The sequence below is a fragment of the Nicotiana tomentosiformis genome, chromosome 6 (genome assembly GCF_000390325.3).
Source record: "Nicotiana tomentosiformis chromosome 6, ASM39032v3, whole genome shotgun sequence".
Lineage (NCBI taxonomy): Eukaryota > Viridiplantae > Streptophyta > Magnoliopsida > Solanales > Solanaceae > Nicotiana > Nicotiana tomentosiformis.
This window is the reverse complement of record NC_090817.1, coordinates 119,463,399-119,478,651: the sequence shown is the minus strand read 5'-3', so window position 1 is coordinate 119,478,651 and position 15,253 is coordinate 119,463,399. Positions and strand designations below refer to the sequence as shown.

General features: G+C 43.8%; 1 protein-coding gene across 1 annotated transcript; it reads left to right on the top strand.

The window, feature by feature from the left end:
* Window positions 1-724: 724 nt before the first annotated feature.
* On the top strand, window positions 725-1,477 carry LOC138894658 (uncharacterized). The gene is made up of 2 exons (XM_070179375.1): window positions 725-919; window positions 1,004-1,477. Exons 1-2 carry the CDS (start codon window positions 725-727, stop codon window positions 1,475-1,477), a joined length of 669 nt encoding a protein of 222 aa, XP_070035476.1.
* The last annotated feature ends 13,776 nt before the right edge of the window (window positions 1,478-15,253 follow it).

Sequence of the window (15,253 nt, the reverse complement as noted above, 5' to 3'; positions counted from 1 at the left end):
GGCCATCCACCAGTACCACCAGCCAGGGCCGTTGTATAGGTCGTGGTAGGGGCAGAGGTGCAGCCCGCACGGCAGCTGGGGCAGTACCTGCAGATCCACCAGTTGTCCCAGATCAGGACCAGATTCTAGTTGTTGATGCTCCAGCTCAGGCACCACCTGTGCCTATTGTGATTTCAAGCCTTTAGGAGGCCTTATCTCAGATTCTGACCGCGTGCACCAGCCTTGCTCAGGCGGTCTCTGCTCCGGCCGCAGCAGCTACTTCTCAGGCCGGGGAGGTGCTCAAACTCCCGCTGCTTGCACACCAGAGCAGGTGGTACAGGGATTCCAGACACCGGGGGCACCACCTGCCTAGCCGGTTACAGCTGCTCAGGACTATGTGGTTCCTGCTATGCCTGAGGATGAGCAACGTAGATTGGAGAAGTTTGGGAGACTCTAGCCTCCATCTTTCAGTGGTGCAGGGGGAGAGGATGTACAGGGTTTCTTGGATAGGTGTCAGAGGATACTCCGTACAACAGGTATTCTGGAGAGCAGTGGGGTCTCATTCACTACCTTTCAGTTCTCTGGGGCTGCATTCAGTTGGTGGGAGGCTTACGAGAGGCGTAGGCCGGTCGGTGCAGCACCCCTTACTTGGCAGTAGTTCTCCGTTATCTTTCTGGAAAAGTTCGTGCCTCAGTCCCGCAGAGAGGAGCTGCGCAGATAGTTTGACCAGTTTTGTCAGGGTGATATGTCTGTGATGCAGTATGAGATGCGATTCTTGGAGTTGGCCTGTCATGCTATCTGGTTGGTTCCCACAGATAGGGAGAGGATCATGAGGTTTATAAATGGCCCCACTTATCAGTTGCGATTGCTTATGACAAGAAAGAGAGTGTCTGGTGCTACTTTTGATGAGGTTGTCGATATTGCTCGGCAGATTGAGATGGTTCGCGGTTAGGAGAGGGTTGAGAGGGAGGCCAAGAGGCATCGTGGACAAGGTGGGTTTAGTGGTACTCTTTCTGGGGGTCAGTTCCATCACGGTAGAGGTCGTCCATTCAGACATGCCCAGACGGCTCGTCCAGGTCATCGTGGCGCATCATCTGGCCATGGTTCTCACAGTTATCAGCAGGGTCATTCATCTCTTGGTGCCCTTCCAGCGCAGAGTTCTTCTCGTGCTCTATCAGGTCAGGGTTCGTCTATGCCAGGTCCTTCTGCTGGTTATCCCGGTGCTCGAGGCTCCCTTCAGTCCCCAACACCAGCACCGGGGTGTTGCTATGAGTGTGGGGAGTTTGGTCACATGAGGAGAGAGTGTCCCCATATAGTGGGAGGTCTCGCTCTGCAGACAAGCCAGTCTATGTCATCAGTATCAGTTCCTCTACCACCAGCCCAGTCAGCTAAGGGTGGAGCCCAGTCAGCTAGGGTCGTCCGAGAGGGGGACGCAGATCAGGGGGTGGCCAGGCCCGTTTCTAAGATCTTCCTGCTAGACCAGATGTTATTGCTTTAGATGCTGTGATTACAGGTATTGTCTCAGTTTGTCACAGAGATGCCTCTGTATTATTTGACCCTGGTTCCACTTATTCATATGTTTTCTCGTATTTCGCTCATTTTTTGGATATGTCCCATTAGTCTTAAGTTTCATCTATTCATATATCTACTCCTATGGGCGATACTATTGCTGTGGACTGCGTATATCAGTCATGTGTGGTGACTATTGGGGGTCTGGAGACCAGAGTGGATCTTTTGCTGCTCAGTATGGTCGATTTTGATGTGATATTAGGTATGGATTGCTTGTCTCCATATCATGTTGTTCTAAATTGTCACGCTAAAACTGTGACGTTGGCGATACCGGGGTTGCCGAGGGTTGAGTGGAGCGATTCTATAGACTATGTTCCCAGTAGAGTGATTTCATACTTGAAGGCTCAGCGAATGGTTGAGAAGGGTTGTCTATCCTATTTGGCTTTTGTGAGGGATGTTAGTGCAGAGACTCGTGCCATTGATTCTATTCCGATGGTACGTGACTTTTCGGATGTTTTTCCTACAGACCTGTCGGGCATGCCGTCTGACAGGGATATTGACTTTGGTATTGATTTGGTGCTGGGCACTCAGCCCATTTATATTCCACCGTATCGTATGGCACCAGCGGAGTTGAAGGGACAGCTTCAGGAACTCCTTGATAAGGGGTTTAGTCGACCTAGTGTGTCACCTTGGGGTGCACCGGTCCTATTTGTGAAAAAAGAAGGATGGTTCCATGAGGATGTGCATTGATTACAGGCAGTTAAACAAGGTCACAGTCAAGAACAAGTACCCTTTGCCACGTATTGATGACCTATTTGACCAGCTTCAGGGGGCGAGGGTGTTCTCCAAGATTGATTTGAGGTTAGGGTATCACTAGTTTAAGATTCGGGATTCGGATATTCTTAAGACAGCTTTTAGGACCCGATATGGCCATTATGAGTTCTTAGTGATTGTCTTTTGGGGTGACCAATGCCCCAGTAGCATTCATGTATTTGATGAACAGTGTATTCCAACCCTATTTAGACTTATTCGTTATTGTATTCATTGATGACATCCTGGTGTACTCTCGTAGCCAGGAGAAGTATGCTCAACATCTGAGGATTGTGTTGTAGTGATTGAGGGAGGAGAAGCTCTGTACAAAGTTCTCCAAGTGTGAGTTTTGGCTCGGTTCAGTAACATTTTTGGGGCACATGGTGTCTAGTTAGGGTATTCAGGTGGATCCAAAGAAGATAAAGGCGGTGCAGAGTTGGCCTAAACCGTCCTCAGCCACGGAGATTAGGAGCTTTCTTGGTTTGGCAAGCTATTACCGTCACTTTGTGGAGGGATTTTCATCTATTGCATCACCCCTTGACCAAATTGACCCAAAAGGGTGCTCCATTCAGGTGGTCGGATGAGTGTGAGGAAAGCTTTCAGAAGCTCAAGACTGCCTTGACCACAGCTCCAGTTCTAGTTCTGGCATCAACTTCTGGTTCTTACACCGTGTATTGTGATGCCTAGAGAATAGGTATTTGATGCACTCTGATGCAGGAGGGTAGGGTGATTGCCTATGCCTCGCGCCAGTTGAAGACTCATGAGAAGAACTATCTTGTCCATGATCTTGAGTTAGCAGCTATTGTTCACGCCCTGAAAATTTGGCAGCACTATCTGTAGGGGTTCATTGTGAGATCTATACTGATCACCAGAGTTTGCAGCATCTATTAAAGCAGAAGGATCTTAATTTGCGCCAATAGATATGGTTGGAGCTTCTAAAGAACTATGACATCACTATTGTTTACCATCCGGGGAAGGCTAATGTGGTGGCCGATGCTTTGAGTCGCCGGGCGGAGAGTTTGGGGAGTTTAGCATATCTTCTAGTAGTAGAGAGACCTTTGGCATTGGATGTTCGGGCCTTAGCTGGCCATCTTGTCAGATTTGATATTTTGGAGCCGAGTCGGGTATTGGCTTGTGTGGTCTCCAGGTCTTCTCTTTATGACCGTATCAGGGAGCGTCAGTATGATGACCCCCACCTGCTCGATCTTCAGGACAGGGTTCAGCGAGGTGATGCTAGGGAAATGACTATTGGTGATGACGGTGTGTTGAGGATGCAGGGTCGGATATGTGTTCCTAATGTAGATGGGCTCCGGGAGTTGATTCTTGAGGAGGTTCTTGAGGAGGCCCACAGCTCACGGTATTCAATCCATCCGGGTGCCGCGAAGATGTACCAGGATTTGAGATAGCACTATTGGTGGAGGCGGATGAAGAAAGATATAGTTGGGTTTGTGGCATGGTGTCTCAACTGTCAGCAGGTTAAGTATGAACATTAGAGACCGGGTGGATTGCTTCAGAGTTTAGAGATCCCAGAGTGGAAATGGGAGCGGATCACCATGGACTTCGTAGTTGGGCTCCCACAGACTTCGAGGAAGTTCGATGCTATTTGGGTTATTATGGATCGCCTGACCAAGTCCGCGCACTTCATTCCAATTGGCACTACTTACTCTTCAGAGCGGTTGGCTGAGATTTACATCCGAGAGATTGTTCACCTACATGGTGTCCCACTTTCCATCATTTCATATAGGGGCACTCAGTTTACATCGCAGTTTTGGAGGGCCGTGCAGTAAGAGTTGGGTACTCAAGTTGAGTTGAGCACAACCCTTCACCCTCAGACGGACGGACAGTCCGAGCACACTATCCAGATATTGGAGGACATGTTACACGCTTGTGTCATTGACTTTGGGGGTTCATGGGACAAGTTTCTGCCGCTCGCAGAGTTTGCATATAACAACAGTTATCAGTTGAGAATATAGAAAGCTCTGTACGAGGATTTATATGGGAGGAGGTGTAGATCTCCAGTAGGATGGTTCGAGCCGGTGAGGCTAGGCTCTTGGGTATAGACTTGGTCCAGGATGCATTAGACAAGGTGAAATTGATTCAGGAGCGGCTTCGTACGGCGCAGTCTAGGCATAAGAGTTATGCGGACAGGAAGGTTCGTGATGTGTCTTTCATGGTTGAGGAGAAGGTTTTGCTGAAGGTATCACCCATGAAGGGTGTTATGAGGTTTGGGAAGAGGGGCAAGCTGAGCCCCCGGTTCATTGGGCCTTTTGAGGTGCTTCAAAGGATAGGGGAGGTGGCTTACAAGCTTGCCTTGCCACCCAGCTTGTCGAGTATGCATCCAGTGTTTCACGTTTCTATGCTCCAGAAGTATATTGGAGATCCGTCCCATGTTTGGATTTCAGCACGGTTCAGTTGGATGGTGATATGACCTATGATGTGAGCAAAAGGCCATTTTGGATCGACAGGTTCAGAAGTTGAGGTCAAAGGATATAACTTCAGTGAAGCTGCAGTGGAGAGGTCAGCCTATGGAGGAGGCCACCTGGGAGACCGAGTGGGAGATGCGGAGCAGATATCCACACCTATTTGAGCCTCCAGGTATGTTTCTAGACCCGTTCGAGGATGAACGTTTATTTAAAAGGGGGAGGATGTAATGACCCGACCGGTCGTTTCGAGAGTTATAGCCCTGTTTCCCCCATTTCTTCTTATTTTTGTGTTCTTTGGCTATATTATGATATGTCAGGTTAGTTGGTTCGGGTCCGGAGTGGTTTCGGAGTGAATTGAGACACTTAGTCTCTTTGTTAGAAGCTTAAGTTGGAAAAGTCAACCGGATGTTGACTTATGTGTAAATGATCTCGGATTTGAATTTTGATGGTTTCCGTTAGGTGATTTTGGACTTAGGAGCACGTTCGGAATGTGATTTGGAGATCCGTAGTGGAAATTTGCTTGAATTGACGAAAATAGAAAATTTGGCGATTTTGGTCGGCAGTGGAAAATTTGATATCGGGGTCGGAATTAATTTCCGAAAATTGGAGTAGGTTCGGGGTGTCATTTGTGACGTGTGTTTAAAATTTGAAGTCATTCGAACATGGTTTGATAGGTTTCGGCGTCGTTTGCGGAATTTGGAAGTTTAGGAGTTCTTAGGCTTGAATCCGAGAGTAATTTGGTGTTTTGATGTTGTTTTGAGTGATTCGAAGGTTCGACTAAGTTCACATGGGGTTATAAGACTTGTTGGCATGTTTGGTTGAGGTCTCGGAGGGCCTCAGGTGTGTTTTGGATGCTTAACGGTTGAGTTTTTGACTTATGCGATTGCTGAAGACTTCTGATATCTGGTAGTTTCGCACCTGCGGTAGGGAGGCCATAGGTGTGTACTCACACATGCAGAGGAAGGAGCGTAGAATCTAGAGTTGAGGAGATGGTTGGGGGTCACAGGTGCGAGGGTGTTTCCGTATCTGCGAGCCCGCAGAGGCGCCTGAATCTCCGCAGATACGAAAAATGAGTTGGATGGGAGGATCGCAGAAGCAGACTTTTGTCCGCAGGTGCGCACATGCAAGCGCGACCACTTGCACGCAGATGCGTACCCAGCCATTTTTGTCATTCCCGTACCTGCGATGGAATTTCTGCTGGTGTGGCATCGCAGATGCGACTGAAGGTCTGCAGGTGCAGAAGAACTGGACAGAAAAGTGGGATTTCGAGGGTTTGATTCCCATTTTGATTTTGGGACTTTGAAAGCTCGGTGTGAGGCGATTTTTTGAGGTTTCTTTAAGAATATTGTTGGGGTAAGTGATTCTATCTCGGATTGGACTATATTCTATGAATCTATTGCTATTTTCATCATCTAATTAGAGATTTGAGTTGTAAATTTAGGGGGAAATGGTAGAAACTTCATAGGCTTAAATTTCGAGTTTTGGAAGTAATTTGAGGTTGGATTCGAGTAATTCTTGTATGGTTGGGCTCGTGAGTGGATAGGTGTTCATATTTTGTGACTTTTGTAGGATTTTGAGATGTGGGCCCGGGGGCCGATTTGAGCTGATTTCGGATTTTGGGCTATATTTTAGTAGTTTTCTTGTGTAATTGATCCCTTTAGCCTTAATTGATTGTGTTGTATTACTTGTGGCTAGATTCAGGACGTTTGGAGGCCGATCTAAGAGGCAAAGGCATCGCGGAGTAGGATGTTTCTCGGATTGAGTTAAGTAACAGTCTTAAATCTGGTTTTGAGGGTATGAAACCCCGAGAATTTGTATAATGTGATATTTAGAGGTGACGCACATGCTAGGTGACAGGCGTGTGAGCGTGCACCATGAGGGATTGTGACTTGGTCTATCCCGTGAGACTGTAAAGTCGAATAGCCATTGTTATTACTTGATTTTTCTTTGTCTTTGAGCAATTGACTGCCTTTCATATTAGAAACCATGCTTAGGCCATATGATATCACAATTGGGACCCGCAGCGGTCGTATACTTGTTGAACTGACTGCTAATTGCTTTCTTGTACTGAGTCACAATCTTATTATGTGTTATATCTCTGTTTCCTCTCATTTCTTGTTGATACTTGTTGTATTCCCTGTTCAGGCTGGTTATTATGATATTCTGTGAGCCCGAGGGACAAGAGAGGTTAGTGACTTAGATAGGGCCTGAGTGCCGGGTTGAGAGATATGTGAGATATATTGGATCGGACTGTACGCTATAGCAATATTGGATCGGGTTGCATGCCGCAATAAGCCTTCGGTCCATATATCGGATCGGGCTGCACGCCGCAGCAATATATGGATCGGGCTGCACACCGTAGCAGTATTGGGTCGGGCTGCACGCCGTAGAAATATATAGCGCTTGGGCTGTAGGAGCCCCTCCGAAATCTGTACACCCCAGTGAGCGCAGGTACTTTTGATTGTGAGTATTGAGGCTGAGAGCCGAGTGATTGAGCTGTTGAGATAGATGAGTGACAGTAGCTCTGTGAGGCTGTACATGCTCTTATTTTGTTGTTGCACTTCGTTGCTAATTGTTGTTGTTGTGAAACTTTTTGTAGGGCTTATATTGTTGTACCTGAACTCGAAATGTTTTGATTTAAAACACCGAATTGAAAGCATTCCTACTTTTCTTGCCGAAATTACTAAAATGAAATACAATTGTGTAGCTCGTCACTACTTCTCAATTCCTTATTTAATTTTGTTACTTACTGAGTTGGAAGTACTCACGTTACTCCCTGCACCTTGTGTGTAGATTCAGGTGTGACTGGACGTGGAGGTCATTGAGTCCGTGCGCAGTTGATCTTCCGGAGATTTACGAGGTAGCTGCCGGTGTTCGCAGACCTTGTGCTCCCTCCTCATTATCTTTTTTTCTATGTATTGATATCTAGACGCAGACTATTGTAGACACTGTCTTTTAGATTAAGAGTCTAGTTGCTCATGACTTAGTGACACCCCGATGTTGGGCTATTTTTTCGCACTTATGTTTTATTTGGATTTTACCCTCGTATTTATGAGAAACTCCGGTTATTTTAAATGTCTTAATTCTTTTCTGTTAAATTTGGAAAATGTTTTGGAAAGGTCGGCTTGCCAAGTACCACGATAGGCGTCATCACGACGAGTTAGGTTTTGGGTCATGACACAATTACATACTGAGTCATACTCATGCATTGCATATCATATCTCAGTCTCTGTTATCATTTGTCTCACATCATATCATCATTGTTTGGGTTGATTGGCATGAAATTTGTGAGGCCGAGAGACTGGTGAGGATGATGACTGAGTGAGGCCGAGGGCCTGATTGTAAGTGATATTTATGGGATCGGTCTACACGCCGCATCAGGCTTTATTGATTCAAATGGGATTTACCGATAATATTTATTGATTTTGGGTCGTGACAAATTTGTTATTCTTTTTTATTTTATTTTCTACAAAATATTATTGGTTCCTGTATATTATGTTGGAAATCCTACGTATGAAGCATTATTATCCAGTATATTATAATGGAGAAGTGTAAAATAACGGAGAAGTGTAATTTGCTACGATATTTTTTTATATGTTGTATTTTGTCTTTTATCTTTTTTATATTTTTTTTATGTATAATATGCTGGATTTCATGATTTTTGATCATTCTATTCCAATATAATTAGCTGGAGTTGTTATTTCTTATAATTTTATTTTTATTTTTTATTTTCGTTCGTACAAAATATTTTTGGTTCCTTTATATTATGCTGGAAATATGAATTCTGAAGAGTTATTATCCAGTATATTTTACTGGAGAAGTGTAATTTAATAACGGAGAAGTGTAACTTGCTACTGTCACAACTCAAAACTCCCTCTGTAAGACGTCGTGACGGCACCTAGTCTCTACGACTAGGTAAGCCTAAACAAATGCGAAAATAACAAAAATGAAATTAAAACGTAACAAATAGCTGCAACAGATAACTAAATAACTGGTAACAATACCGCTCGGCATTTACATTAACCAACACTCTAGTAATACACAATATTCCAAAAACCCGGAACATCATAAGTCACAAGCTACAGAAGAAAACTAATATCTCAATGCACCAGAGTCTAACAAAAGAAGTACGGAAGGTAAATGACATAGGAGAGACTAGAGGGGGACTCTGAGGTCTGCAGACGCGGCAGATGTACCTTGAAGTCTCCGTACAACGGCAAGCACTCTCAGCTAGTAGCGGGGCTGATAAGAAGCACCTGGATTTGCACACAAAACATGTGAAGAAGAGTAGCATGAGTACACCACAATAGTACCCAGTAAGTGCCAAGCCTAACCCCGGTCGAGTAGTGACGAGGTCAGGTCAGGCCCACTGGTAAATAATAAACAAGGCAGGCGAATATACAGTATAATAAGAGGCTAGAATTTAACAAACGGAAACACAGCAAGGCAACAGTACAACACATAGGGGTAAATAGCAAGGGATCTTCCGAGATACCGTCTCATAGTCCCAAAATAAATATACAGGGAGAACTCCCGAGGTACCACCTCATAGTCTCAAATGTAAATATACAGGGAAAACTCCCGAGGTACTGCCTCGTAGTCTCAAAAGTAAATATATAGGGAGAACTCCCGAGGAACCGCCTCGTAGTCTCAAAAGTAAATGTGCAGGGAGAACTCCCGGAGAACCGCCTCGTAGTCTCAAAAGTAAACACACAGCTCAAACCGATAAATACAACAGTTAATAGCAAGATTTCTACACTTATACTGATAAAGAACAAGGAAATGTAGGAAATCGACTAGGCATGCTTCACAGAGTTCAAATAAGCAGTTAAAACACGTAGACATGCGGTATTAGACTAAACAGGATAACTACACATATTGGAATAGCTCAATTAAGAATGAAAATAGACTAATACTCATTTAAACGGTATAACTCAAATTAAAGGAAAACCAGGTTGCTATGCAGTAAAATAAATCGGGTATTACAACAAATAGCCCGTGTACGTACTCGTCACCTCATGTACACGGCGCTCGCATATCACAACAGTACCAAATCCTAAGGGGATTTCCCCCACACAAGGTTAGGCAAGCCACTTACCTCGAACCAACCTCAATCAATCAGTTACAATGCCTTTTCCACGAATATTCGACTCTGAATGGCCCAAATCTAGCCAAAACCAATTACATACCATAAATACAACTATAAGAAACTAATCTAATTAATAAAATCAAAGCTAAAGCAAGAAATTAGAAAATCGCCCCAAAACGCCTCCGCGAGCCCACGTCTCGGAATCGGGTAAAATTCACAAAATATGAACACCCATTCACTCACGAGTTCAGTCGTACCAAAATTATCCAAATCCGGTGTCAAAATCCCAATCAAAACTCAAAAACTTAGTTGAAGAACTTCTCCCATCTTTTCCAAAGTTTTCAACCCAAATCCGAAATTTAAGGATGGAATTAATGATAGATTAGTGGGATTTAACCAAAAACAAGTGAAAAATCATTACCCAATTGATGTCTCTGAAAATCCCTCAAAATCTTGTCCAACGCGCAGGCAAAATGGCCTGGAGACTCTGTCGACCAACTTCCTCAATGCGAACGCGAGACCTCATCGCGAACGCGTAGATCAATTACCTCAGAGCTTCACGAACGCGGGACCTCCATTGCGAACGCGAAGCACAAATCCCACCTGCTACCAGTTCCTCTTCGCGAACGCGGATATCCCCTCACAAACGCAAAGAAGGAAACCAGCAACTGGAGAACCAGAAAATTCTGCAATTCTTCACAAGACCAAAATGATCCGTTAACCACCCGAAATCAACCCGAGGCCCCCGGGACCTCAACCAAACATACCTACAAGTCCTAAAACACCGTACAAACTTAGTCGAGCTTTCAAATCACATCAAATAACGCTAAAAACATGAATCACCCTCCAATTCAAACTTAATGAACTTTGAAACTTCAAACTTCTATAACCGATGCCGAAACCTATCAAATCACATCTGATTGCCCTCAAATTTTGCACACAAGTCATATTCGACTTTTCGGACTTACTCCAACTTCCAAAATCGGAATCCGACCCCGATTTCAAAAAGTCCACTTCCAGTTAAACTTCCCAAATAATCAACTTTCGCCATTTCAAGCCTATTTTAGATACAGACCTCCGAAACACAATCACGAACGCGCTCCTAAGTCCAAAATAACCCAACGGAGCTAACGGAACCAACGAAACTCCATTCCGGAGTCGTCTTCACACATTTCTAACTATGGTCAAAATCCAAAGACTTAAGCTCCCGTTTAGGGACTAAGTGTCCCAATTCACTCCGAAACCACAACAACAACCTCCCGGAAAGTCACATAAGTAGAAAAAGATACGGGGAAAGCAGTAAACAGGGGATCGGGGATAATACACTCAAAACGACCGGTCGAGTCGTTACATCCTCCCCCTCTTAAAATAATCGTTCATCCTCAAACGAGCATAGACACATACCTGAAGTGGTGAAAATATGAGGATAGCGTCTGCGCATATCATGCTCGGTCTCCCAAGTCGCCTCATCGACCGGCTGACCCCTCCACTGAACCTTCACGGAAGCAATGTTCTTTGACCTCAGCTTTCGAACCTGCCTGTCCAAAATAGCCATTGGCTCCTCAACATAAGATAGATCCTTGTCCAACTGGACTGAGCTGAAATCCAGCACATGAGACGGATCACCTAATACTTCTGGAGCATAGAAACATAGTATACCGGATGAACTCCTGCTAGACTGGGAGGTAAGGCAAGCTCATAAGAAACCTCCCCAACACGCCGCAATACCTCGAAGGGACCAATGAACCTTGGGCTCAGCTTGCCCTTCTTCCCGAACCTCATAACGCCCTTCATAGGTGAAACCCGGAGCAAGACCCACTCTCCAACCATGAATGCAACATCGCGAACCTTTCGATCCACATAACTCTTCTGTCTGGACCGGGCTGTGCGAAGTCGATCCTGAATCACCTTCATCTTATCTAGGGCATCCTGAACCAAGTCTGTACCGAATAATCTAGCCTCACCCGGCTCGAGCCAACCCACTGGAGACCGATACCGCCTACCATACAAAGCCTCATACGGTGCCACCTGGATGCTCGACTGATAACTGTTGTTGTAGGCAAACTCCACAAGTGACAATAACTGATCCCAAGAACCTCCAAAATCTATCATACACGCACTGTCACGACCCAATTTCACCTATAGGTCATGATGGCGCCCAACACTACAGCTAGGCAAGCCAACTAATAAGTCAAACGTACATTGGTTAAACTTTTATTCCAAGAAAAATAATAAAATACCAATTTCTACCAATGTGTGTACCAAGACCCGGTGTCACAAGTGCATGAGCATCTAGTAGATTATACAAAACTCCAAATACTGTCTGAAATAAAATAGACAGAATATAAATATAAGAAGAGACAGTGGTAGCTGCAGAACGGCTCAGAAAGGCAACTCACTACTATGCCTCGGGATGACGTGGGTATGTGATGATAGGTCCTCCACTAGTACCTGTCTCAGATCCTGCACAAAAAGTGCAGCAAGTGTAGTATGAGTACGTAAACAACGTGTACCCAGTAAGTATCAAGCCTAATCTCGAAGTGGTAGAGACGAGATGGCCGACTTTGACACTCACTATGGGTCAATAATAATAACTGAAATAAAACTAGGATATTTAAATCAGCATGATTTACAGAATTTACAATAATCTATTTAATCAGAAGAAATAATCATATTTCCTTCAAATGTAACAATTCTCAATATATTAATTAAATTCCCTCAATTCAAATATTTTCTAATTTATCAATTAAACCTCATTCACAGAAGTAACAATTAATTCCTTAACAAGCAAGAATAATAATTCATTAAATTCCAAAGATTTTCCAATTTATTAATTAGCTTCATAAGCTGAAATAAATTATTAAAGTATTGTGTAATTATTATTATTAAGCACGATTTCTGCCGAGGACGTACGGCCCGATCCAGAGTGTCGTGTACACTGCCGAGGGACGTGCGACGCGATCCATAGATGCATCTATCCTGCTGTGGTGTTCGACCCGCTCCACAAGAAAGGAGGACATTTTCTTATGTGCCTCCGGAAGGAGATTATATTTATTATAAGGTAATTTCGGGAGGAGAACAATTTCTTTTAATAATTAATTGATTTAAACAGAAAATCAAGCCCATGAGATTTCCATCCTTTAGTATCTTTATCTAACAATTCACAATATATTCATATAGATATCAATTAATATAAATAAATCAAAGAATACAATATACACAAGTAAGGCATGCTTTGAGTCCTAAACTACCCGGACTTTAGCATTAATAGTAGCTACGCACGGACTCTCGTCACCTCGTCACCACGTGCGTACGTAGCCCCCCACAATTAGCAACAATTATTTAATTTTAATCACCTATGAGGTAATTTCCCCTCACAAGATTAGACAAGAGACTTACCTCGTCTTGCTCCAATTTAATCCACTATAAGGCCTTTTCCACGATTATCCAACTCCGTCTGGCCCGAATCTAGCCAAAATAATTCGATACAATCACTAAATATTATAGGAATCAATTCTATAAAAAAATACTACATTTTAAAGAAAAGATCCCAAAATTACTTAAAAATTCGCTCGCGGGGCCCACATTTCGGAATCTGGCAAAAGTTATGAAATCCGACAACCCATTCAATTACGAGTCCAACGATACCAGTTTCACTCAAATCCGACTCCGAATCGATACCGAAATCTCAAAAATTCATTTCTATGAGATTTCTAGAAATTTCCCAAATTTAAATCTTAAAACACTAATTTATGGTGAAAACAATGATATAATTGTACATATAGACCAAATACGAGTTGGAATCACTTACCCCAAATGTCTTTCCTTGAAAATCTATCAAAATCACCTCTGCTCAAGATCCAATTTGTTAAAAATGGCGAATGGAACGAATGCCCTCTTTTTATAAAACTGCCCTCCAATTTGCCAATTTGTTAAAAATGGCGAATGGCAGCAGCTTTTTAACTCAAGGTTTTGATCCGTTAACCATCCGAAACTCACCTGAAACCCTCGAGACCTCAACCAAATATACCAACAAGTCCTAAAACAACATACGAACTTAGTCGAACCTCTAAATCATATCAAACAATGCTAAAACCATGAATCATACCCCAATTCAAGCTTAACGAAACTAAGAGTTTTCAACTTCTACATTCAATGTCGGAACCTATCAAATCAACTCCGATTGACCTCAAATTTTACACACAAGTCATAAATTATATAACGGAGCTATGAAAATTTTCGGAACTGGATTCCGACTCCGGTATCAAAAAGTTAACTCATCGGTCAAACTTCCAAACTTAAATTCTTATTTTTAGCCATTTCAAGCCTAATTTAACTATGGACTTCCAAATAAAATTCCGAACACGCTCCTAAGTCCAAAATCACCATACGGAGCTGTTGGAATCATAAAAATTCTATTCCGGGGTTGTTTTCACAAAAAGCTGACCGAAGTCAAACTTAGCACTTTAAGGCCAACTTAAGGAACCAAGTGTTCCGGTTTTACCTCAAACACTTCCAAATCCCGAACCAACCATCCTCGCAAGTCATAAATTATTACAAGCACCTACGGGAAGTTTTATTTTAGGGAACAGGGTTCTAAAAGTTAAAATGACCGGTTAGGTCATTACACGCATGGAGCATATCCTCTAATATCTGAATAGTGCGCTTGGACTGCCCATCCATCTGAGGGTGAAATATTGTGCTCAGCTCCACTCGAGTACCTAACTCATGTTGTACTGCTCTCCAGAATCATGATGTAAACTGCGTACCCCGGTCAGAGATGATAGATAATGTTATGCCATGAAGCCTGACGATCTCGCGGATATATATTTGAGCCAGTTGCTCGGAAGAATAGGTAGTCATCATTGGAAGGAAATGAGTTGACTTGGTCAGCCTATCCACAATCACCCAAACTGCTTCAAACCTTCGCTGAGTCCGTGCGAGTCCAACAATGAAATCCATAGTGATCCGCTCCCATTTCCACTCTGGAATCTCTAACTTCTAAAGTAACCCACCTGGTCGCTAATGCTCATACTTCACCTGCTGGAAATTTAGACACCGAGCTACATACTCCACTATGTCCTTATTCATCCTCCTCCACTAGTAATGTTGCCTCAAGTCCTGGTGCATCTTCAAGGCACCCGGATAAATGGAGTACCGCAAGCTGTGAGCCTCCTGGAGAATCAACTCACGCAAACCATCCACATTGGGCACACAAAGCCTGCCCTGCATCCTCAATGCACCATCATCCCCGATAGTGACCTCCTTAGCATCATCATGCTAGACCGTGTTCTTAAGGACACGCAGATGGGGGTCATCATACTGACGCTCACTAATAAGATCATAGAGAGAAGACCGAGAGACCACACAAGCCAATACTCGGCTCGGCTCAGAAATATCCAACCTCACAAACTGGCTAGATAAGGCCTGAACATCCAACGCC

Coding starts and splice junctions, on each gene's coding strand:
- LOC138894658 (XM_070179375.1), top strand. CDS start 725: ATGTCTGTGATGCAGTATGAGATGCGATTCTTGGAGTTGGCCTGTCAT. Junction 920..1,003: donor TTGCTCGGCAGATTGAGATG/GTTCGCGGTTAG, acceptor TCTGGGGGTCAG/TTCCATCACGGTAGAGGTCG.